Source organism: Pseudorasbora parva, chromosome 2 (assembly GCF_024679245.1).
Source record: "Pseudorasbora parva isolate DD20220531a chromosome 2, ASM2467924v1, whole genome shotgun sequence".
Classification (NCBI taxonomy): domain Eukaryota; kingdom Metazoa; phylum Chordata; class Actinopteri; order Cypriniformes; family Gobionidae; genus Pseudorasbora; species Pseudorasbora parva.
Genome location: NC_090173.1, coordinates 33129036 through 33151936, shown reverse-complemented (window position 1 = coordinate 33151936; position 22901 = coordinate 33129036). Strand labels below are relative to the sequence as shown.

Genomic DNA, 22901 nt, shown 5'->3' with positions numbered 1-22901 from the left:
ACAGGTGGATAGCCATTTATCTGCTGTCTGTTAGTCATTGCGTCACCTCAGCTCCGCACACATCCCACCTTTTTGCCCATTTTCTGTTATCCGGGAGTGACACGCGATGACTCGCTCGCAAGATGGCAATGCCCAGCTCGCCCGTACTTTAAGCTTCAGAACGGCTTATCGGAATCCTATGGGTGACGTCACGGACACTATGTCCGTATTTTTTTACAGTCTATGATTTCAACACACACCCGCCCTGAGCGAGCTCATCAGAGCCCACCAATCGTTGATACGCTGGAGCAGAATGGCGACTAAGCGATTATGGTGTTCTGTTCTTTTGGTTGCAATAACGAACACAGCAGTCATTTTAATGTTCCTAAATCCGAACCGCTGAAGACGCAGTGGTTGAGGGGTTTTTTTTCAAAGGGAATATTCCCTGATCAACGTCAATCCTTTTATGTTTGCGCGAACCGCAAAGCATTTCTCACCAGACTGCTTTATAAATGAGGGTCAGTATAAAGCAGGTTTTGCTAAGAAGCTGCTCCTGAAAAAAGGATTAGTAACTATTTGTGTTCCTGCTGCACCTCGGGAAGAAGTGAGTGTAAAGTTTGAACTCATGATTCGGATCGTGTCAAACTGCTGAAATCACATTGGCGATCCGAATCCCGAATCGATACGCTGATTCATAACAGTTCAAAACTTTGTTTCAAAATCAGTCCATCACTATAAAAGTTGTAAATATATATATTTTTTCTTTTTGCGCACAAAAACTATTCTCATCGCTTCATAAAATTACTGTAAACCACTGTAGTGAGATGGGCGTTGTAACGACGTCTTTAGTGCCTTTAATGGGTCTTCTTGAGCAATGAAATTACATTTGTGTCAATGAAGGCCTTTCTGAGCCATCGGATTTCAACAAAAATATCTTCATTTGTGTTCCAAAGATGAACGGAGGTCTTACGGTGTTGAACGGTGTTTACGTTAGGGTAAGTAATTAATGAGATCATTTTCATTGTTCAGTGAACTAACCCTTTAAGCTGGACTATGACACACTGTTTCCTGTTTCTGTTGCCAAAGAGTAAACCGATTTTGTTTGGTATTTGCTAGCGTCCTCCTGATCAAAGTGAATTTTATGAGAGTCTTGAAAAGATTTTAAATGTGTCAAATTATGTTTTAGGTCAAGAGTTTTGGGTGACTTAAATACAGATATGCTGAAGAAGGATTTGTCAGAGTTGAAATATTTTAGTTCATTTCATAAGTCTTGCATTGAAACTCATCATCATTGCTCATCACAAATCACAAACTCATCACAAATCATTATTGCTGATCCTACTAGAATTACTCCTAAAAGTAGAACAATTATTGATTGTATATTAGTTTCAGACAATTGCAAGATTTTTAGAAGTGGTGTTTTGGAGGCTTGATTAAGTGATCATAATATGGTTTATGTAATTAGTAAATTAAAGAGGACATAAGGCAACACAATAAATAAAAAATTAGATTGCTTAAATATAGTCCACAAATATTTGTTGAATAACTTAGGAAGATAAATTGGATCGAGGTGATGCAGTGTGATGATGTGGATATAGCTTGGGATAAGTTTAAGAACAATTTCTTGCAAGTTTTGAACAAAGTTGTGCCTCACAAGGAGATAAGAATTAAACAAAGAACAGAACCTTGGATGACGGATAATATTTTGAAGGATATTAAGGAACGCAATTCTAAATGCTCTTAAACTATTAAAGAGCATTTAGAAGGAATGGAAATATTTAAACACAAAAGAAATGAGACAAGATGTAAGATTAAAGTTTAACTTTTTTAAGTATGATCAGTGAGGTAAAGCAGGATTCTCAAAAGTTATGGCGAGTTTTAAATGATTTAGGATGTCGAAAAAGGGCTAAGAGTAAAGGTTCCAGAATCAGTCTTAAAGTTAATGTTGACGGAAGAATTCGCCATTATATAATGACAAATTAGTTAAGGAGTATAATGCTTATTGCAGAGTCACTTTAGGAGGTTTTTCATTTAATAAGGTAGATGAGACTTCAGTTTACAAGAAATTAACAGATCTGAAATGCAATAAAGCGACAGGTTTAGATATATTCCTTTTTAAGAAAGGGAGTAGGTTTGAGTGTAACAATTATAGGCCTGTGTCAATTATCTTCCTTGTCCAGGGTTTTTTGGAGAGATTTTATTTGATCAAATGAAGACTATATTTCTAAATGTAATATTTTGTATGAACTTTAGTCTGAGGATGCACTTCACTGAGACAACAATTTTGTATTTGACAGATTTTATAAAGAAAGAATTGGATAAAGGTTGGGATGGTATTGCAAGATTTGCAGAAAGCCTTTGAAACCTTTGACCATAATATTTTGTTATTAAAATTAAATGCTATGGGTTTTGACACTAAAGCATGTAAATGGATTAACTCTTCTCTTTCAAATAGGTGTCAAATGGTAGATTTAAATGGAGTGGTTTCAGAAAATTTGCGCATGTCTTGGAGTACCAGAAGGTATGTATTGGGACCCTTACTTTTTTACTGTATATAAATGATCTAAAAATGGCCTGTTAGCCACCTTCTATTATATGCTAATGATGCAGCAATAATTGTTTCTGCATGAGAGTGCAGTACTGATGAGAAGTACCCCATGTGGTTGTGTGTTGTGTTGATCTCATTCCCATTATGAACTGCTCGTCCATTTTTGAACTCTGAGGACCACAATAGAAATAAGCCTAGGGCTTTTTTGTGTATTTTATCCTCAACAGTTTTGTTTTTTTAAATGTATGAAATGGTCTTTTGGGCTTGATTGTACTTGTTTTAAAATTTAATTGTTAAATAAATAAAATTAATAATTCAAGAGTTGCAGCCTAAACAAACTTTGTTGCATTGTGTTTCTGTTATCACTGTAAAGCTGCTTTTTATAATCTGTATTGTGAAAAGTGCTGTGTAAATAAAGGTGACTTATACTAATATAGCAATAGGCTAATTGTGAATGTAGGTTGCAGTAATATTTTTTTGAAAGAAAGAAAGAAAGAAAGAAAGAAAGAAAGAAAGAAAGAAAGAAAGAAAGAAAGAAAGAAAGAAAGAAAGAAAGAAAGAAAGAAAGAAAGAAAGAAAGAAAGAAAGAAAGAAAGAAAGAAAGAAAGAAAGAAGAAAGAAAGAAAGAAAAAAAGAAAGGAACAAACAAACAATGAAAAGGGGAAGTTGTAACCAATTTAACCGAGTCCAACCAGTCCGACCAAAGGTTAGAAGAACCATAGACTGTAAAAAAATAAATACATTTTTTTAAAAGAAGAAAAAAAGGTTCGAACGCGACAGACCGCCTGTGATTGGTCAACGTTGTAGTGGCATGTGATTGGTTAACATTTTAGTGCCCTGGGATAGGTTAACTGTTGTGTTAGGTCTTCAGTGACTAGTCACGGCAGCTTTTACTTGTCTTAAGTTTGACGTTAACCTCTTATCAATTTCACAAAAATTTGCTCCTCAGAATCAGCGATGGCAAGTCAAGCCAAAAGCGAACAATCCGGTAAGGTTTCTATCTGGTTACTCTTGAGGAAAAATAACTTCAGCATTTGTACATCGTGAATGTTGTTCATGAGAAGGTTTCATTTCCTTATTCCAACACCTGAAGTTGGTGGTATATGTCGAATCATAAGGTTTCATGATCATACCACGGTGTCTACACGGATACATGATTTTCAACCAGATTAACAGTTAATATCTTGAATAGCCGACCTAAATCCATACTTACCGTTCAAGTCCCAGTGAATAGAAATGTTTCTTTGTTGTTGTTAGTAGCTGTGGAGAAGGACAGCGCTTCAGCAGGACTGACAGGTAACGTTAGAACCGAGTCTTGTTTATAACTCGTCTATGACTTGAGTAGCAGAATTAGGAAAACAGAAGAATGTGTGTAAAGTGTAAATATTGCGTTTGCTTATGTTAATTCTGCTATGTTTGACAACCTGTTTGTAAAGCCATTGAAATCCAGCTTGACCCAGGAACTCAATACACAATACAGGCATGACCTCGGTTTATGTGCACTGAACTTTAGATCTTCTGTCTGCAATACACACATTAGACCACAGTTAGCCCAATATCTTTGTCTGAGTGGTTTAAATATTTGGGGCATGAATACATCATCTGAACATTTCCATATGCTTGCTTTGCAAACGAAATGTTAGTGTTTGTGTTGATTATGATTTTGTTTTTTCTTTCAGTCAGAGAAAGCATAACAGAAACTGATGGCTTTAATCAGAGGTAACACTAATGAAGATACCACATAGAAATTGTACAGTTCTGAGTTTAAGCAACTCTCTTTTATTTATAGTTCTCATTATAATTCTGTATATTATTTTTCAGTGTATATAGTCTGGATCCTAACCTGGAGTATAAGATGAATCACAAGAAGCGAGGAATGGCTCTGATCTTTAACCACGAACATTTCTACTGGCAGCTCAGACTGAACAGCCGTTCTGGTACAAATGCAGACAAGCAGAATCTTGTTAGAAGGTATTTGGCAAAACAAGATATGTTGATTGATACAAAAAATCCTTTTCTTGTCTTGGATTAAAGTAACAGAACAACAAATAACATACTTTGTCCATTTTCTTTCATATCTGTAAGATTTCAAGAGCTGGATTTTGAAGTGAAGGCTTATGATGATTACAAACGGGATGAAGTTTTAGCCAAAATCAAAGAAGGTACTTCAATATTTTCTCTTCCAGACATGTTTTGAGAAATGTGATTAAATGTATACATGGGATGAAATGTATACTTTCAATGTCTGAACAAGCTTTTTAATGTGAATCATGGCCTCTTTGTAAAGTAATTTGACTATTGTGACTATAACTTTTTCTGAGCTTAAACCACATGTATAATTTGGAAATTGGTTGTTCTACAACATACAACATAATGTGTAATCATTTCCACTATGTGAGCAATATTAACTGCATATGATATTTAAACTTTACTTAAATACATTTTTATAATGTTTTTTTTTTTTAAATCATAATGAATTTTACTGTAGTATAATAACAATCAAATTAATTTAATTTAGTTACAAAACATGCAAAAAAGCAAAAATAAATCTGAGATAAAATATCAGTTTTGACATAGAAACAAGTTTTATAAGTTGTAAAAAGAAAAAAATCAATACTGGTCGAGCTCTACTCTTGATTACCACAAAAACCGTGAACGTTTCAACAATTTGTAAAGACCAAAAAGTATTTCCATTAATATGCACCAGAGTATTAATTATTAATGCTAAACAATAGTAAACATTAAAAATACACACCAATCGCTTAATAACCATGTAAGTGCATCAATGTGTTTTTATAACCCAAGGGAAAGTCAAAAATTAATTTTTAATCAACAGTATTGTCACAGCAATCTCCGAATGGAGTTTAGTTTCTTTTTAATCCAGAATTTTCTGTTAATTTCAGCTGCTGCTGCTAACCATGTGGATGCAGACTGTTTCGTTTGCATCTTTTTAAGTCATGGGGAAAATGACCACATCTATGCCAATGATGGCATGATTAAAATTGAAGAAATCACTGATTTGTTTAAGGGGGATATGTGTCGTAGCCTTGTAGGGAAACCCAAGATCTTCATCTTGCAGGTAATTTATCCTTTATCCACAAAATCTCTTTTGCAATGTATTTACAGTAATGCAGTATTAATCCAGATCTTATCCCTCAAAACTTCTTTAAACACAAGGCTTGTCGTGGTGACAAACATGATGAGCCTGTGACACCAATGGATGTGGTGGACAGTCAAACGGTCAATAACGTGGTGGTAGATGCGGGGGTGCTCTACACCCTTCCAGCAGGAGCAGACTTCCTTATGTGCTACTCAGTGGCTGAAGGTCAGTGAGAATACTTTTGCTTTATTTACCAAGATTTGTTAAATGTGTACTTTTATGTACTGGCTTTGGTGGAATGTACATCCTTGGTTTTATAGAAATGTCCTTTTTAAACAGTCATTGACATTTTCTTCTTCTTTTAAAGGATATTACTCTCACCGTGAGACTGTAAATGGCTCGTGGTACATTCAAGATCTGTCTGAAATCCTGAGCCGTCATGGTTCCTCGCTGGAGTTCACTGAAATCCTGACACTTGTCAACAGGAAAGTTTCCTTGCGCAGTGTTGGAAACAGCAGGGACCGCTCGGCTATAGGCAAAAAACAGGTGCCTTGCTTTGCGTCCATGCTCACTAAGAAGCTGTTTTTCAGGCCTAAGCAGGAGTGTTAGTGTTTGGGGATTTTGCAGGTACAAATTCAGGGATTAAATTATCTTAATTTACTTTATTTGGTGCACCTATATACATCTTTTTAAAATGGGAATTTATGCAGGTTTGCAAATTTTAGCCTAAAGGCTTGACAGTTGGGTTTATAAAGAGCAAATACTGTAGCAGCTTTTAGTTTTAGTTTCATTCTTAACCCATTAGTACCAGAATGTATCTGTAGCCAGGAAAAACTTTTTTTTAATTGCCTGCAGGCCTTAGTGATGCCACTCCCAGTGATTTGTGCTAAAGAAAGCTAATATGATTTAAAGGGAGACCTATGAAAAGTAAAAGTTATACACAAATCTATCTCAAACCTGTTCACTACATTCAATCACGATCTGTCATTAATAGAACTAAACCATAATCTCTTCCATCTGTGAGTCATGTGTTAGTACGTCCAGGACTGTTAAGAACTTATTTTAGTCAGAAAGTGAAATTCCAGTTATACAGCTAAACAAACTTGAAATTCATCTTAGAACACATACGCTGTATAATAATTTTTACTATGTGAGCAATATTAACTCCGTATCATTTTGTTTTATTTTATTTTTTGGCTGGGTGTGCGGGTGCAGGTTCTCCCCAACTGGTAAATTAAAGGCTTTTTCCTTCTTGTTTTAAGCATAAACCTCTCTAAACTTTGTTAGATTGCTTAAAACAGGGGCAGGGACTTCAAATGTTTACAGTAATTAATGGAATCTTTTTTTTTTTAAATAAATGATTGGGGTAAATAATGTACTGTATGTTCTTATAGGGGTTCAGGGGCTCAGTAGTTTTCTATGCTTGACAATGATAATTAGCAATGATAATGTTGTGTTGAACCTAAATATAATTTTTTTAATGTGTCTTTGACTGCATGCACTTCTATTAAATTAAATGGGGGATTTTCAGGGGGGGGGGGGGGGGGGGGGGTTTACACAGTGAAACATGCTTTAGCCTGACATATTGAAAAGAGTGACTTTCAGACATCCGGCCACAAAGATACACTACACCTCTGTTAATATAGCACATATTTTGGTTGTAGTGCAATAGACCCTGTCTTTTGAATTGTTGCCTTTTTGTCTTAAGTTTTGCTACATGTTGCACTTGCTTCATAAAGAAATAAAAGTAATTAAACTACAGATCTGTGTCAATAGCCCCTGATTCTCTGTTACTAGCTCAAAAATGAAGTAATGACATTAGCAACGGAGGCTTAGGATGAGAAGCGTAAGAATGTAGTCCTACACACAAGAGTTCTTTAAATAAAACATCTTGAACAATGTCATGAGATTTGGTAACCATATACTGGTATTAGCAATAATAATAATTAACTTTCTACCGTTGAATTATTATTAAAAACATTAAATGCAAACTCGAGTTAGTAATGGGGCCACGATTTGAAAGGGAGTGGCTGTTACACCTCTGGTGTGCATAATTTTCTAAATGGAAATGTATGCAGGTTTGCATATTTTAGCCTGGAGGTTAGACAGTTGGGTTTACAAAATGCAAATATTAGTTAATAATTTTAATTTCAGTTTCAGTTTTAATATCAGTAGCAATGCAAAAAAAATATTGTATTGCCTGCATGCCACTCCCGGTGATTTGTGCTAAAGAGAAAGCTGTGTGTTCTCTCAACAAATATAATTTAAAAGAAGAGCAGGTTTGAGATAGATACACAAATCTTTTTCAAACCTGTTCACTACATTCAATCACAATCTGTCATTAATAGAACTAAACCATAATCTCTTCCATCTGTGAGTCATGTGTTAGTACTTCCAGGACTGTTAAGAACTTATTTTAGTCAGAAAGGGGGAACAAAACAAGAAACTCCAGTTATACAGCTAAACAAACTTGAAAATCATCTTAGAACACATACCTACTTACTAACCAGTGGCCAGATTTACAAAACATTTTTGGATAAACTCTAAGAAGTTCATAACTGTGCTAAATAAATATAATATATATATATATATATATATAAATCTTTTTTTTTTTTTTTTTTTACAGGTTTTGGAAATACAAAATATTATCTTTTTTTCTTAGAAAAAGAAAAATCCATGAAATCCCTCTCTAGAACTTTTTCTTTCATTGTTCCTGGTTGGTGGAACAATCTTCCGTCTGCCATGCGCACGACAGAATCACTCGCTTTATTCAAAAGACAGGTAAAAACTCATCTCTTCCATGAGCACTTAATCTTACATTAAAAAAAAAACAAAAAAAAAACCCTTTCCTCCTCTATTTCTCCTTTCTTCTTCCCTTTTCTGGTTTTTGCTACTCTGAGCGGTATACAAATCTTGGTACTTGGGGCACTTTTTGTGTTTCTTTGCCTCTTCTTGACGGATCGCTTCCTGTTCTGTTTGGATAAAAGCGTCTGCTAAATGCATAAATGTAAATGTAAAAGCTACATGTTAGTGTCTATATTAATAGAGTGTGGATTAAGTATAGTGTGTTTAATATGGTTTTACCCAGATAAAACAAGTTACCATTACTTATTTGTGGTGGACTGTTATGGAAGACAGTGAGCAAAAGTAAGACTTATTAGGATATTTATTACAGACAGATGTTTACATTAGATGCAGAGACAATATGAATACTCCATTCAGGCATTAAACACAGAGTGAGCCGCATCTGTCTCCACTGATGATGCTTTACAAATCACATGATCCAAACAATTTCACCCAGAACCTCCACGGATCGCTGCAAGCACCAAGACCAACTACTGCTTTCTTAAGGAATGTGATAAAACATAGATGAACCCTAACTCTAGAAAAGAAAGTAGGTGATTGTTTGGTTGTACCACCTGTGAGAGCAAATCAGGAGACGCTCAATGATTTACAGGGATTTTATAGTTTCAAAATCTTCCATTGAAGAAAAGTGCTGAGCTACATTCATCACACTTAATACAAGAGCAATTTAATTATCAAAATATATCATTTGCATGATTCGATTTTGTTTTGGAATGAACAGTAGGCTGTTTTTCCCCCTTGCACTATGATGTGTCTCAACATTTAAAATTGGAGTTAAATATGTCATGATTGCCTTTGCGGTTTTTAACCATTTAAAGCATAAATTAAAATACTCTACACTGCCCATTTCAATCCATTTAACTATTCAAATGCATTGCTTCTTCAAGCCATGATGTTCATCAGATATGTAATGGCAATACATTCACAAAGTGCAGTATGTGCCCTGTTCTGTGGACCTTTTAGTAATGAATCAATGGCCATCAAAATAATAATTTAATAACAGCTTAATTACTGGGGGGAAAAACACATTCACACATTAAAATGAACCCTGACTTCTCCAGTAAGGAATAATGTTAAGATGATTAATTACTTTAAACTCTAAAGAAGCCTCAAAGTTTTTCTATTTGGTCTTGGCTGATGATTAAGATGGTCCACACAAAGCCAGATCTATTGCACTTTTCCAAAACCTGGGAACACTCTTTAAATATGAAAAATATCCAGTCACACTGCAGAACTTTTCAGAATCAGAATAATAGATATCAGAATAATTTGTGGTTAAATACACTGTTCTTTCAAATCAAGTTAATTAAAAGCATTACATATTTCTTGGATAGTTTGGAAATAATAAATTACATATTAGTGTTCATTAGCTACCCATGTCCATCTCTGTGAAAACATTAATGCCCACTAACAACAAACTTTAACAAGCACAGTTATTATGGTGATGAACTGCTTCTCTAATGATTATCAGTTACACATTGGAGCAGACAGATTCACACACACTATCTTTACAACCCAAATGGAACGAAAGAGTCTGTATCATGGAATGAGCTGTTGATTGCACAGAGAAAGAGAAACCAGAAAAAAAAATTGATATAATAGAAACAAAATAGTTGACCAGCATCTCAGTAGCGTGTCGTGTACCAGTCGTTGTCGGTCATCTGCACCAGTTCGTTTACCACATCCAGCAGGTTTCGGTTGTGTTTCTGCAGCAAACGTTGATTCAGTGGCCGGTCACCAAAGCCCATCTCTACCAGCACAGCCATCATGGCGTCATGAGAAGCTGCATCTTCTGGAAGCTACACAACCCCCCAAAAAAGTGTTACTAGTGCAGCACATGACTTGACCCAAATTACACATTATGCATTATGTAGGCTACTCTAGTTTATGAATTTTATATGGTTATTTTGTTATCCAGCATCAGGGACTGATAGCCCCTTCCTCCTCCGCTACACAAGGAAAGCTGCAACTGTTGAGAGCATGAAGTGTTCAACATTACACAATTTAAGTGGAAGTGGAGTATGATTTCTTGTCGAAAACACACTACTTGCACTAACTATACTATAAAATGCCATTTTATTCATTATACCGTATTTATAATAATACGCACTGCCCAATGTCTATAATTTAATGTCTGCTAATGGTATGATAAATGGTATTTTGTTTAAATCTAACTTATAAACACATAAAATGTGCTTATTTCTTTGTGCTTTTTTAAATGTACATCATAGTTTGATTCAAATCAGTCCTGCAGAACAGTCATTCATAAACTTCTATCTTATAAAAATTAGATCAAGTAAAACTAAAACAATTTTAATAATGAAACAAGTAGTGAAATATACAATAGAAATTATTTTTCTATTTTCTTTTAATAAAGGACAGAAGAGGAGATTTTTCAGCTTCTTGCACCATTGTCTCTGCTAGCATAAGAATGATTTGTGAAGTTAAAATGGACTGCAGATATCAAAAGAAGTTCAACTTGTTGAACGGCCCCTCAAACTCACCTTCTCAGACCCAGTTTGACCAGTGAAAAGAGCTTTATAAGCAGATGCTGCCACGGACAGGGCACCCTTCACCAATCCACCTGTGATGCTATTGGCCCTGAGGAAAGACATGAATGAGAGAGTGAGAATAGATAGAAAGAAAAGCACACAATGCAACGATTGAACTGCGTGCACTTCCATGGTCTTGCAAGACCTCACAAGTAGTTTTGTGCTGTGTAACTCACCGGAGCTCTTCAGTTTCAGACTTGGCAGATGCTAAGGAGTTATCAGGGTCAGGTTGACTAGGCTCAGAATCTATGTATGAAAAAATATATATAAATTATAAAGAAATTCCTTAATTAGTGGCCTGTGGAGGATTATTATTTTAATATCCCATAATGTTTCATTCACCTTTCTCCTTATCTCCTGGCTCCGTGGGATTACTCCCCTCCTGCTCCTCTGCTCCATTATCTGTCTGCTCTTGTGTCTCTGTGCTGAAGTGATTTAATATTAATAAAGCTAAATTTAACACATCAATGACAAAGCTATGAACTATAAAATGTGGTGAAAGAAATCCAGACAGACTCGGACAGATTCCATTCGGTGCACCACTAGTTTAGTTTAAATGACCTCTGACTGCTCACATGTTTCCTATGTAAACTTACCAGGATTTGACTGAGGGCCGGGGTGCCACTACAATCACAGGGGTGAGCGGCACAGCGTCCAGAGTCTGGGAAGCACAGAGCATGTCATTAGCATCCACACTAGCAGCAGCAGCAACAGGGCTCTGAAGCTCTGCGGTCTCCACTGATTCTAGTTTGTCTCCTTCTGCAGGCTCTTCTTCAGGCTGCGACAGGGCAGAGCTGTACATGGACTCTCCTAGTGGGCGGCTTGTGTCAAAGCAATCAGGGAGGATGATGATGTAGTCTTCTGAAGATGCAGATGAAGTCCTGCTGCGAGTTTCCTTAGCTGCTTCTGTCTCCTTAACTTGTGCTTTCTTGTCCACTTCCTCCTCTCCTTCCTCTACCAGTTCTCCACCTGCAGGTTCCACCAGGATCTGCTCGATGTCAGACTCGTGACCCTCATCTGAACATAAGAAAAATCACTTTAATGACTGGACAATTTACTACTAGAATCACCCATCAAACAAATACAAAATGTAAACACAAAAAAAGAAAAAAGATCTGATGATACAAAAACAATGTCTGATTAGAAATGAATATTCTCAGTGCCTCGTTACCTGTGCCAGTGAGTTCTGTTGGGAGCGTCATCAGGGGAGCAGCCATCTCAACGGTCTCTGTCTGTGGTGAAGCAGGGCCGGCGATATGCGTTGTCTCTACTTTCAGTGGGGCTGGAGCAGATATTAACATGTTTCCTGTTTCGGGAACTTTTTCTGATTTCCTCTCACAAAGTGACATTGAACCTTGGGGGGCTGGCCGCACCACTTAAAAAAAAAAGAAAAAGAAAAACATTCAAATGTAAAGGTAAATAATCATTTCGCACAAAAACTGTTAAACAAACATCTTTTATGCTCTTATGCTACAGTGAAAACAACAATACTGTGAAATTATTTTAACTATAACCGTTTTCTATTTTATAAATTGTAATTTATTCCTGTGATGACAAAGCTGAATTCTCAGCATATCATTACTCCAGTTTTCAGTATTACATGATCTTTCAAGGAATAGTTCACCCAAAAATGAAATTTTACCCCCAGTGCATCCAACATCTAGGTGTGTTTGTTTCTTCAGTAGAACAAAAACGAAGACTCCAACGCAGCCTGGAATGTGCTTCACTTCCGGTAAGGTCAATATCCACACTCTGGCTCATATATTCAGTGCGTATATATTAGCGACCTTATCAGAAGTGAAGCGCGTTCCAGGCTGTTGGATATAGCGTTGTATTTGAGGTCAAATAAATTATATAAATATGGCTCGATTTCTCACACAAACTGATTGTTTTGTGCCTTAAGATATCAATGTGTCGTAATGAGCCACAGGGCTCTTTGTGGATGTTGTCTAAGCATGATTGTTTTTTTCTCTCAGAATTGTTACCCATTCACATGATTACATGACTGGCCCACAGCAACGGTTGGAGTTGGAGTCTTCATTTGTGTTCTACTGAAGAAACAAACACACCTACATGTTGGATGCACTGGGGGTAAGCAGATAAACATCACATTTTCCTTTTTGGGTGAATAGTTCACCCTAAAATGAAATAAAATTATTTTTTACTCACCCTGCGATTGTTCTAATGCCCTCTACCCTTCTTTCATTTTCGGACCTCAGAAGTAGAAATTTTGAATTTAGCCACCTCGATACAATGGCAGTGAATGGCGACCAGGCTAAAACTTTACAAAAAGGATAAAAAGTATCACGTAATAATACAGTTTGATGCACACCATATATGGAAAATGTTGAGGAGGCATACTATAAAGTTTTGCTAGAAAGAAACCTTATTATTCAGTCAAAATACTGAGCTAGGACGTAACTCTGTCCTGTGAGTGTGCGCGAGCCTTCAGATGATGCTCATGCTTACTATAACTTATAAACACACACCATTTTGAGAAATCAGACTCAATAGATCACATGTGATTCTCATCGCTTCTATAAGGTAAATAATAACAAATATTATGATAACTCTAATAGGTAAACCACCTGAAGTGAATGCTGTGTACCGGTTGTCATGACAACATTGCGAGTAAGCATGAGCGACTGCTGATGGATCGAATGCACTCACAGGAACAAGTTCAGTATTTTGACTAATTAATAATACGGTTTCTTTCTTGCAAAACATTATAGTAAGCATCCTGAACACTATCTATGGCACGCATCTCCCTGTGTCATTGCGTGAATCTTTTGTATCCTTTTTGTAAAGTTTTAGCCTTGTCGCCATTCACTGTCATTATATTGAGGAATGTATGCAAGACGTTTTTCTAAATTTCTCCTTTTGAGGTCCGAAAAAGACTGGAACCACAGTAGGGTGAGAAAAAGATGACTATTTTCATTTCAGGATGAACAATTCCTTTAATAAATCATTTTAATATGCTGATTTGGTGTAATAGATGTAAAATGTAATAATAAATGCCTATTAGATATATTGAAAGTACTGCCAGGGTTGACCTGTGAGGTCAACACTAAAATAAAAAAGCTAAAATGTATATCTTCTACATTATTGGTTGTACAGAGTCCCAACTAAATGTGCTGTAATCAAAGTCTGACTTCAATTTGAGATACATTGACTAGTTTACAGCTATTATGAAAATACCACAAACCTTTAGCTGGGAATCTCCCACAAAGCATCCCATGCTCTGCCACTTCAAGGGTGAGAGAGCGGATAAGAGATGGACTGACAAACTGAGGCCCAATGATGCTCTCCTGCCCTTTCTCTTGTGCTGGGACTCCCTCTAAGTCTGTCCCCTGGGCCACATCTGTGAATAAGACATCAGAGAAGTACAGAAATTTAAACAGCTACATAATCACCAACAGAAATATACAGACAAAAGTGCAGAAATGTTCTGCTGTAAAATTTACCCAGGATGCTGCTGACTCCTTGGGCTTCTGTTTCTTCTTGGATCAGCCCCAATGTTGGTTTCTCCTGAAGAGGTCCATCATGGGGCAAAGGCGATATACATGGAGTAATGTCTTTATACATTTACAGACAAAAAGAGAGAGAACATTAAAATGCAACAAAACGATTTTATTTAATGTTATATTATAATAATGTAATAAGCATATCTAATAAAGGCATCCATGCTAACTATTAAAGGGATAGTTCACTTTGAAATTAAATTTTGATATGTTTTAGCTTACTTCATGGGCATCCGAGATGTAGGAGTATTTGTTTCCCCAGTAGTTTCAATTTTGATCATTTTAGGTCAAACCATTCTTGTCTGTGCCTCACATAATGCAGGTCTATGGTCATCACCTCAAAGACCATACACAGATTAAAGAATTAAAGAATTCCCCATCGTAAGTACACATTGATGGCCTAAGACACGAAACCAGCGGTTTGTGTGAGAAAACGAACAGTATTTATATCGTTTTTACCTCTTGTACACCACAGGAAACACGCACGTGCGCCCTCGGATCAGTCGGACGTAGTGGTGTACAAGAGGTAAAAACGATATAAATAATGTTCGTTTTCTCACACAAACCACTTGTTTCGTGTCTTAGGCCATCAATGTGTACTTACGATGCGGGATTGTTTAATTTGGACTTCTCTGTGTATGCTCTTTGAGGTGGTGACCATAGACCTGCATTATATGAGGCACAGACAAGAACAGTTTGACCTAAAATGATCCAAATTGAAACTACTGGGGAAACAAATACTCCTACATCTCGGATGCCCATGAGGTAAGCTAAAACATATTAATGTTTAATTTCAAAGTGAACTATCCCTTTAAGAAAACAATGGATAGACTTATTCCAGTTTTAAAGTGACCTGCAGGAGTGTTGTTGGGCACACTCTCCAGCTCCTGCACAATGTTGATATCCAGCAGTTCAAAAGACAGTAAGTCCTAAGTAAAAGACAAAAGAGAGTATGTGGGTTTCTTAATAAAACATAATGAGCCAATGAGAAACACAAAAAATGGGGTGGAATAAGTGATTTATTCCAATTGCTCATACCTGAGCTGTAAGTAAATCCACAGATGGAATGTAGAATTCCTGATCACAGTCCTGGTTAACGGACAAAACTAGTTGGTCCCTTGAGGTCCGGCATTTCTCCTCCCTCTCAAGAGTGCGTGAAGACTTCTCCTGATATGACCAACGAGGGTGAAAATGGTTTTCAGTTTTAGTAATTTAATGATTTTGGGGCTTCCAAAGGTTTTAAGTTGTATGTTGTGGTGTAATATATCACATATCAAAAACAAAATAACTAATTTGTGTCTATTTTATATTTAATATTTTGCCAGTTATAGTTTTGGATTCATAAAAATACATTTTAGTGCATTTTTTCTTCTTCTGTTACATTAGTTTTTAATTTCAGTAAACAAAAATGCTTTCATTTAGTTTTTACAAACAATAACAACACTGATGTGACCAATTTGAATATTCCTTTGTACATTCTAATAGCTGCACATATAAAGATTTGAGTGGTGGCTGAGGGTGTCTCCAGACGGTTGTCTTACCTGCGGGGTTACACAGGGAGACACCAGCAGCCCGTCAGCACAGATGGCTGTAGGAGCATGTGGATCTACAACAATGCTGCACCAAACACGTGGCCCAAACTGCTCTCCTCTATGTGCCAGGCGCCAATGGGACGTATAGGTGCCCTCCAGTGTTGGAGCACAAAGTGCCACGCTGACCACACCCACCTGACCTGGCTGTAGTGTGGGTACTGCAACCTCCCGCCATCTTTCACCCGAACCCACTGCCAGGTTTCCCCACATGAATTTCAACTGTGGACAAAATGGGACACAATCGAGTTCATATTATTATAGTGTGTGTGTTTAGGAATTTGTGTGTGTCTGTTGAAGAGTCAAAGTGTACCTTGGTCTCAGAGTCCCAGCACACTCTGCCACTGTTCTTCATTTTCCAGTATTTAATGAACTTGGTCCCAGGACGCAGACGTGATCCATCAGGTAAGTTTTCATCCAGGAGCAGAGCTGTCATAGCTGGCACAGCCAGCGGGCATGGACGTTTAGGGCGACTGCAACCAATACAGTATAAATGAAATGGCCTCTTATCACAAACTGCATTTTAAACTGATCTGATCAGTACAGCGAATTAATATGATGCAGTGTTATTTCTTTGTGGGACTGACATAGTGGAACAGACTTTTCAAGATATGCTGTCACTTTTGATCTATTTAATGATCAAACACCAGATAAACATGATATTTAGTTGATATTTTAATAAGACTAATAGGAAATGGGAAACACTGCCATAACAACATCAGTTCTCACATTTGGGACAAAGCATCATGTCAGAAATGATTCTTCCAGAACAAAATAATAAAAGATTGTGTTCCACAGAAATAAACAACAGCATAGGGTGTCTGGGTGAACTATCACTTTAATATGCTCTTCCTCAGGTGATAATGGAGTGCAAGCTCTTACTCAGGGCTGTTTGCCTGTGTGGCGCGTGGCTGCAGCAGGACGGGTGAAGAGCTCCCTTCTCCAGCAGTGCTCCATTGCAGCCCTCTCCTCTCCATCCTCAGCTGCTTCCTGATCTCCTTCACCTCCGCCTTGAGCTGACGCTTCTCCGCTTTAAGGCGCTGCTTCTCGGCCTTGCGAAAGCTCCGGTCACCCCTTCTGTAGAACCTTCAGAGAGAGCGAGAGAGGGCGAGCAAAACTTAACCAATTCTGAACTTTAACAGCAAGACATCCCAAACAGCAGAGGACAAAGGCCCACCTGCTGTGGTCTGGTGCTGGGGAGCCGTGCTCAGGAATAGACAAGGGAGTTCTGGCTCTCACAAGGTTGTGGCTTGGATCATGTGAGAAACTACAAGGCTCACACAGAGTGCAGGAGGTACACACACTGTGCAGAAAGAAACCGAACACAATGAAAAATACAAAGGGAAACAACAAAAACTAAAGGTGCCAATTAAACCAGGTATCCAGTTATAAATCATATCTCTCTCATACAATCATAATATGTGTTTCCCTTTGAAATGCACCATAGGAGCAGATATTTATACAGACATCCACCCTATAGAGAGCTCTCTAACCTGCATTGGTATCCGCCGCCTGCAGTCTGGCCCCGGCAGCTGCTGCAGGCTGGAGCTGAACTTGGGGCCCCAGGCAGAGTGGATGAGGTGACCTCGGGAACCTGAACTTCTGGTCCCACTGGCTTATGGATGCAGCATTGTCCAGAGAACTCCCTGCAAATCTTCTCTACTGCCTCCCTAACCACCTGGTCCTTAAACTGTGGCAGTTATTGTATTTTTGAAAGAAGAAAAATAGAGACACAAATGTTCCCTTAGCAATATTAAGATGTGCCTCCCTCCACTGCTAAAACTCTCAGTATGAAACTTAAATACTATGGCACAGGACAACATTTGTCAGTTCTTAAAGTTACAATAAAACGAAAGTAGCGACAAATCATTTCTTCTGTATTGCAATGTACATGAGTGAAATTATTGAAAAATAAAAATAAAAATGAGGTAGGGTGTATATAGTTGGTATCTGTCTATTGGCTGTTGATTTGATGAAGGCAGATCTGAATATGTGTCTGCAGTTGATTTTAAGAAAGGGGCAGCATTTATGTGGCAGCTATGTCAATTTAATTTAAAATTGGAAAAAAAGAAAAATGCATTGAGGAATCATTAACAATAACAATAGAAAAGTGATGTTTTCATTTCATGCCTACTTTATTGTCTTGTTTCTCATACCTTTTCCATATATGAAGTGAACCAAGCTGGAGGTGTCTTATCCTCTGCTTTCCCACCTTTGAGTTCATTTACAATTACCTTTAAAACAAAGACCGAACATGTGGCATACCAGTAACTAACTTAACAATAGTGAAAAATTGTTGTGATCATCAATCTGGACATGGTTAACAGATGTATATCATACTGCATGCAAACGACAAATTTAAAATAAATAAAAAAATCAATACCATTGAATTCAGTTAGATTATTTAGTTTTAGCATCAGAATATTTTATATATATATATATATATATCATTCCTATTAAATTGCAGTCCAGAATTTGATACAACAACAGTGAACAATAGTGGCTATATCTGTGAATTAACAAAATCATTGGGTTATAAAATCTTACCAATCCTTCCTCTGGGACTGCGGCCTGAACTTTGCGACTCACCACTTGTGCCAAAGTAGGGCAGTGCTGAGGAGGCCTGAATCCCTTCTTGGGTTCTCCAACAGTGCCAGGTTTCATCTGGCCCAAGCCCACCCCTGACCCTGATGGTGGACCTGGCCCTGGCACTGTGGCTCTACTGCCCCTTGTTTCATACACATTCATTTGTAGTCTGTTCCCCTGTCGTGCTGCACTCTACAATTACAAACAACAACAACAACAACTTACTTATGTTATAGTCAAAATAAACTCAAAATATGATGTCCTTATAATGTTGTGCATCTTTATTTATTGTATTGTATTTAATCAATTTAATTAGGTTTGTGTTAATATATCAGCATTTCAAGGTTGCTGAGGCCCCCTGATTGAGGACTGCTGCTCTAAATACATTATATGCACCCAAAAAAAAAAAATCATTCATTCTTTACCTTTAGGGCTTCTTCATATTCCACTAAAAAGAGAAGTTCTAGTGAATGTCTGCATTTACCTCTTCTTGATGAATTAAATATAATGTATAATTATACACAGATTAAGACCTTTTACTTACATTGGCTGTTAATTGATACCTGAAACAAAGTCACACACAAACAAATATGACAGAAATATGAATAATAATGTATATAGTAGTAATAACAATAATAATAATTCATTAATTATGGTGAATGTCAGATTTTTTTTTTTTTTTTACAAAAGTAACATAATTAACATTGCAAATGCTTAATTCTCACCTCTTCGTTTTCCTCATCGAAATAAGTCAGTTGTAAATTACACAGGCCAAATGACCTCTTCACCTGAAAGGGGGAAGATGTCAAGTCAATGCAATGCCAGCTGTACAATTGCAAATAACTTGATTCTGATTGGCTAACTGTGACATAACGACCGTTACCCAAGACAAGGCTACATTCATAACCGAACCCTTGTTGTTCTACACATCTCCGTCTCCACAAGTAAGCTAATTAACGTTATATAATTTTAACTCAACTCAAATCATTATTTAATAATACCAATGTACTTAGTAGTCTTGTAATAAGGGTCAACGTACAATCGTATTGAAAACCCCTTCAGGGTGATATGTACTCCAAATGCCCTGTCGAGGTTTAAATTGCGACGGCAAAGGCCTTACTGTAAGTTACATCTGTCCAAACTGACACGATTACACGGTGCAGTCAATGTCTGTTTCAAAACATGAGGCACATAACGTCACCTGGTATCTACGCGACTATCGTGCTGTCTAGTAAGGGAGCTTTGTAGGTTTTGAGATACAACATTACCCAAGAGTAACGTTACCCAAGAGTGATGGGATATACAGACGTGACATGCGTTTCCTTTCCTCAGTCTCCCAAAAACCTTTGTAATTATGGTCTAATTGATGGAAGATCTGCGCACGTCCGATATAATATTCTATATTACATATAAATATGGCTGCTGTTTAATTCGTAGGCTTTCGGCAAAATGGTCGCTTGGCCCATTCTCTCTAAATGATTAAGCGCTCAAAGCAGCAAACGAACTAACGTTAACGTTAGCGAGTATCACGACAGATGTCTACTCTAATCGTATGAACCAGGCATCGGATGACTTCTGTGAGAAAGACTTTGCGGCATCAAGGTGAGTGATCAGACTGACATCACCTCATCCTCCTCTGCTTACCATGGCCTCCATAGACTCCCAACTCTTCGTCTCTGAGCCAGACAGCAAGAAACTCTTCGCATTCCCTCGGAAATTCACCTTCAGATTGATATAGAAGTCCATGGCGCTACTACTATTTAAGGCGTTGCATAGGTGAAATCAGAAAAGCTTTGATGAGATCAGTGTGCCCTGTCTTCTAGTTTTCTCTGATCAAAATGGTCCTTTTTGTTTACATCAGCGACGTAGACACACCCACTGCATCAGCTGACAGGAAAATGCCTGACCTCATTCAAAGCGAAGCAGTGTATTGGGCATAGCTCAAACTTGTTAATGCAAAATATTTACAACAATTCACTTTCCAAGGTCTGAACGGAGTTAGTTATTTTAAAAAAGGATAGTTCAGGTCCTGTCTTCTGATTGGCCAATACAGAGTGATAGTAACAGCTATGACGTGAAACATATATCTGCGTAGCACCCATAATATTTTTTGTTTTTGTTGCATAGCAACATACGTTCTACGTCAGGGAATAGTATGTATTTGCTTAATACATTTTATGTTAGCCTACTGTTTCTCATTTTAATGTATTATTTTCTTTTGTCTGCTGAACCGTTAAAATACTCTTTTTTTAACAAAACAAAAAAAATGTATAGGCTACTTCAAAAAGGATTTCCTAAATAAAATTTTCTTAATAATATTACTTTAACTTAAGAATATATATATATATATATATATATATATATATATATATATATATATATATATATATATATATATATATATATGTGTGTGTGTGTGTGTGTGTGTGTGTGTGTGTGTGTGTGTGTGTGTGTGTGTGTGTGTGTGTGTGTGTGTGTGTGTGTGTGTGTGTGTGTGTGTATGTATATATATATATATATATATATATATATATATATATATATATATATATATATATATATATATATATATATATAGCACTTACAACAAGTTATTATATATATATATATATATATATATATATATATATATATATATATATATATATATAATATCTTGTTGTAAGTGCTAGTTAGTGCAACACTATAGCTATTGTCCAAAAAAAAGTTTTGATAGCAACAGTTTTTGTATTTTTAGTTTATTTTATTAACTTAAATTGCTTTCATTGAAGCATGGTTCCTCTTATTCCTTCTTATTTGGATTATTTGGTGTTTAGGGAAAATCGATTTACAAATGTGTGGAATGGAAAATGTCTTGCTTTGTTAGTTGTTATAAACTGCGTTCTATGGAAGCCCGTTTCCGCCACTAAATTTAAATAATAATAATAATTGCGACTTTTTTTCTTACAATTGCGAGTTATAAAGTCAGAATTCTGAGATATAAAGTCGCAATTGCGAGTTATAAAGTCATTGATCTGCCGCGTCACGAGTTGTGTCGTGAACACATTATAATAAGTATTTTAACTGTAGTTTTAGCTGATAATGATGGAATGATTGTCTTATTACCTGAGTGGCATTAATATCTCTGAGCAAACGAGCTCTTGAGGGGAATTTAAATGCAAGCTTTGGCACTGAAACAGAACGGATGTGAGGTGATAACGTTCATATTCTGATGTGTTATTATGGAAATATAATCCCCAGAACATCACCACCCTCAGAATGTGCTGTAATTCACCATTTCCTTAGAGAACGAGTGTGTTGACAGGTCCAGGGCCTATGACATGTCGCTATACATACAGTCACCTTACATACAGTCTGACCTGCAGGGGGCACCATTTCCACTTTCTCTTTGGTCAGATTTTTCCATAGACAGTAAAAGAAAGGATTTTTCTGATGGCACAATTTTGTGTTTGTAAATGAATACATTTCAGAATCCTTTATTGGTCCATTCTATGCTCAACATAAAAATTAAATTGTGTTTTTACACATCCATCACTCAGTAATGCAGTGCAAAACAATTGGTAAAAAAAAATATATATATATAGGCCTGGGTGGTCCCATAGACAGTAAAAGAAATGAACAGAGCTATCCCATTGACTTCTACGGCGAAAAGTGATGTCAGTAAAGGAGCACTCACTTCCTGATGACTGAGTGAACTGCGCAGGCTCAGACTGAGCTTGACGACGAAGATGTGACGTGAGCAACCTGTCGGACAGTTGTAGGTCTTCTAGTAGATGTGGAAAGTGAAAGCTGAATCGCGTTGTTTAAATATTTTCTCCCGTTGCTTTTGACTCACTATGGGCTTCTCCCCATTCTTCTCCCTTGACTTTATCAGACTTTATGTCTCCACGTCCCCCCGACTGTCTCATAGACAGTAAAAGATTGCCTGCGAGCGTCTCCTCGGGTCTATACGCTAATTTCTCAACTGTGCGACACAACTGTGCAATAGTTAGCCTATTTTTACAAAAACAGCTTCTGCAGGGCGATAGTGTAAGGTACAAGGTAACGGAGCTTTTTATGCATTGTCGTGTTTCTTTAGAAATAAACAGTAGATAAATGGAGTCTTTAAACGCCTCAGGTGTAAAGTTATTCACTGTCAAAGTGACTCAAAAATGAATGGGA

The 22901-nt window shown here is 36.9% G+C and overlaps 2 protein-coding genes across 7 annotated transcripts; one reads left to right on the top strand and one right to left on the bottom strand.

Moving 5' to 3' along the window:
- Positions 1–3384: 3384 nt before the first annotated feature.
- On the top strand, positions 3385–6976 carry LOC137053277 (caspase-6-like). 5 transcript variants are annotated; one of them, XM_067428948.1, is made up of 8 exons: positions 3385–3515; positions 3788–3823; positions 4207–4246; positions 4358–4498; positions 4613–4689; positions 5431–5606; positions 5705–5852; positions 5995–6976. In XM_067428948.1, the coding sequence occupies exons 1-8, from the start codon at positions 3485–3487 to the stop codon at positions 6234–6236; spliced, it is 891 nt and encodes a 296-aa protein (XP_067285049.1). In that variant the 5' UTR covers positions 3385–3484; the 3' UTR covers positions 6237–6976. The 5 variants fall into 5 exon arrangements, with proteins under 5 accessions (XP_067285049.1, XP_067285046.1, XP_067285047.1 ...); XM_067428945.1 differs by having other exon boundaries at positions 4349–4498; XM_067428946.1 differs by having other exon boundaries at positions 3386–3515; positions 3785–3823.
- Positions 6977–8775: 1799 nt separating this feature from the next.
- On the bottom strand, positions 8776–20614 carry nbr1b (NBR1 autophagy cargo receptor b). Of its 2 annotated transcripts, none has more exons than XM_067416471.1 (21): positions 20385–20614; positions 19466–19528; positions 19285–19303; positions 19166–19188; positions 18702–18932; positions 18311–18388; positions 17648–17844; positions 17332–17457; positions 17037–17240; positions 16468–16627; positions 16107–16376; positions 15604–15732; positions 15419–15494; positions 14509–14619; positions 14250–14405; positions 12216–12419; positions 11641–12061; positions 11387–11469; positions 11221–11290; positions 10997–11093; positions 8776–10291 (listed from the first exon to the last, which is right to left on the bottom strand). In XM_067416471.1, the coding sequence occupies exons 1-21, from the start codon at positions 20484–20486 to the stop codon at positions 10118–10120; spliced, it is 2994 nt and encodes a 997-aa protein (XP_067272572.1). In that variant the 5' UTR covers positions 20487–20614; the 3' UTR covers positions 8776–10117. The 2 variants fall into 2 exon arrangements, with proteins under 2 accessions (XP_067272572.1, XP_067272578.1); XM_067416477.1 differs by having other exon boundaries at positions 18744–18932.
- Positions 20615–22901: the final 2287 nt, after the last annotated feature.

Bases quoted from the DNA above. Each gene is read 5' to 3' on its own strand.
- LOC137053277 (XM_067428944.1), top strand. From the start codon at position 3,485: ATGGCAAGTCAAGCCAAAAGCGAACAATCCG. The intron at 4,247-4,348 runs GTAACACTAATG...ATTATTTTTCAG, and splicing joins ACTGATGGCTTTAATCAGAG to TGTATATAGTCTGGATCCTA. The intron at 5,607-5,704 runs GTAATTTATCCT...TTTAAACACAAG, and splicing joins CCAAGATCTTCATCTTGCAG to GCTTGTCGTGGTGACAAACA.
- nbr1b (XM_067416471.1), bottom strand. From the start codon at position 20,486: ATGGACTTCTATATCAATCTGAAGGTGAATTTCCGAGGGAATGCGAAG. The intron at 11,291-11,386 runs GTGAATGAAACA...TTTCATACATAG, and splicing joins GCCAGGAGATAAGGAGAAAG to ATTCTGAGCCTAGTCAACCT. The intron at 11,094-11,220 runs GTGAGTTACACA...GTCTTTCCTCAG, and splicing joins TCTGAAACTGAAGAGCTCCG to GGCCAATAGCATCACAGGTG.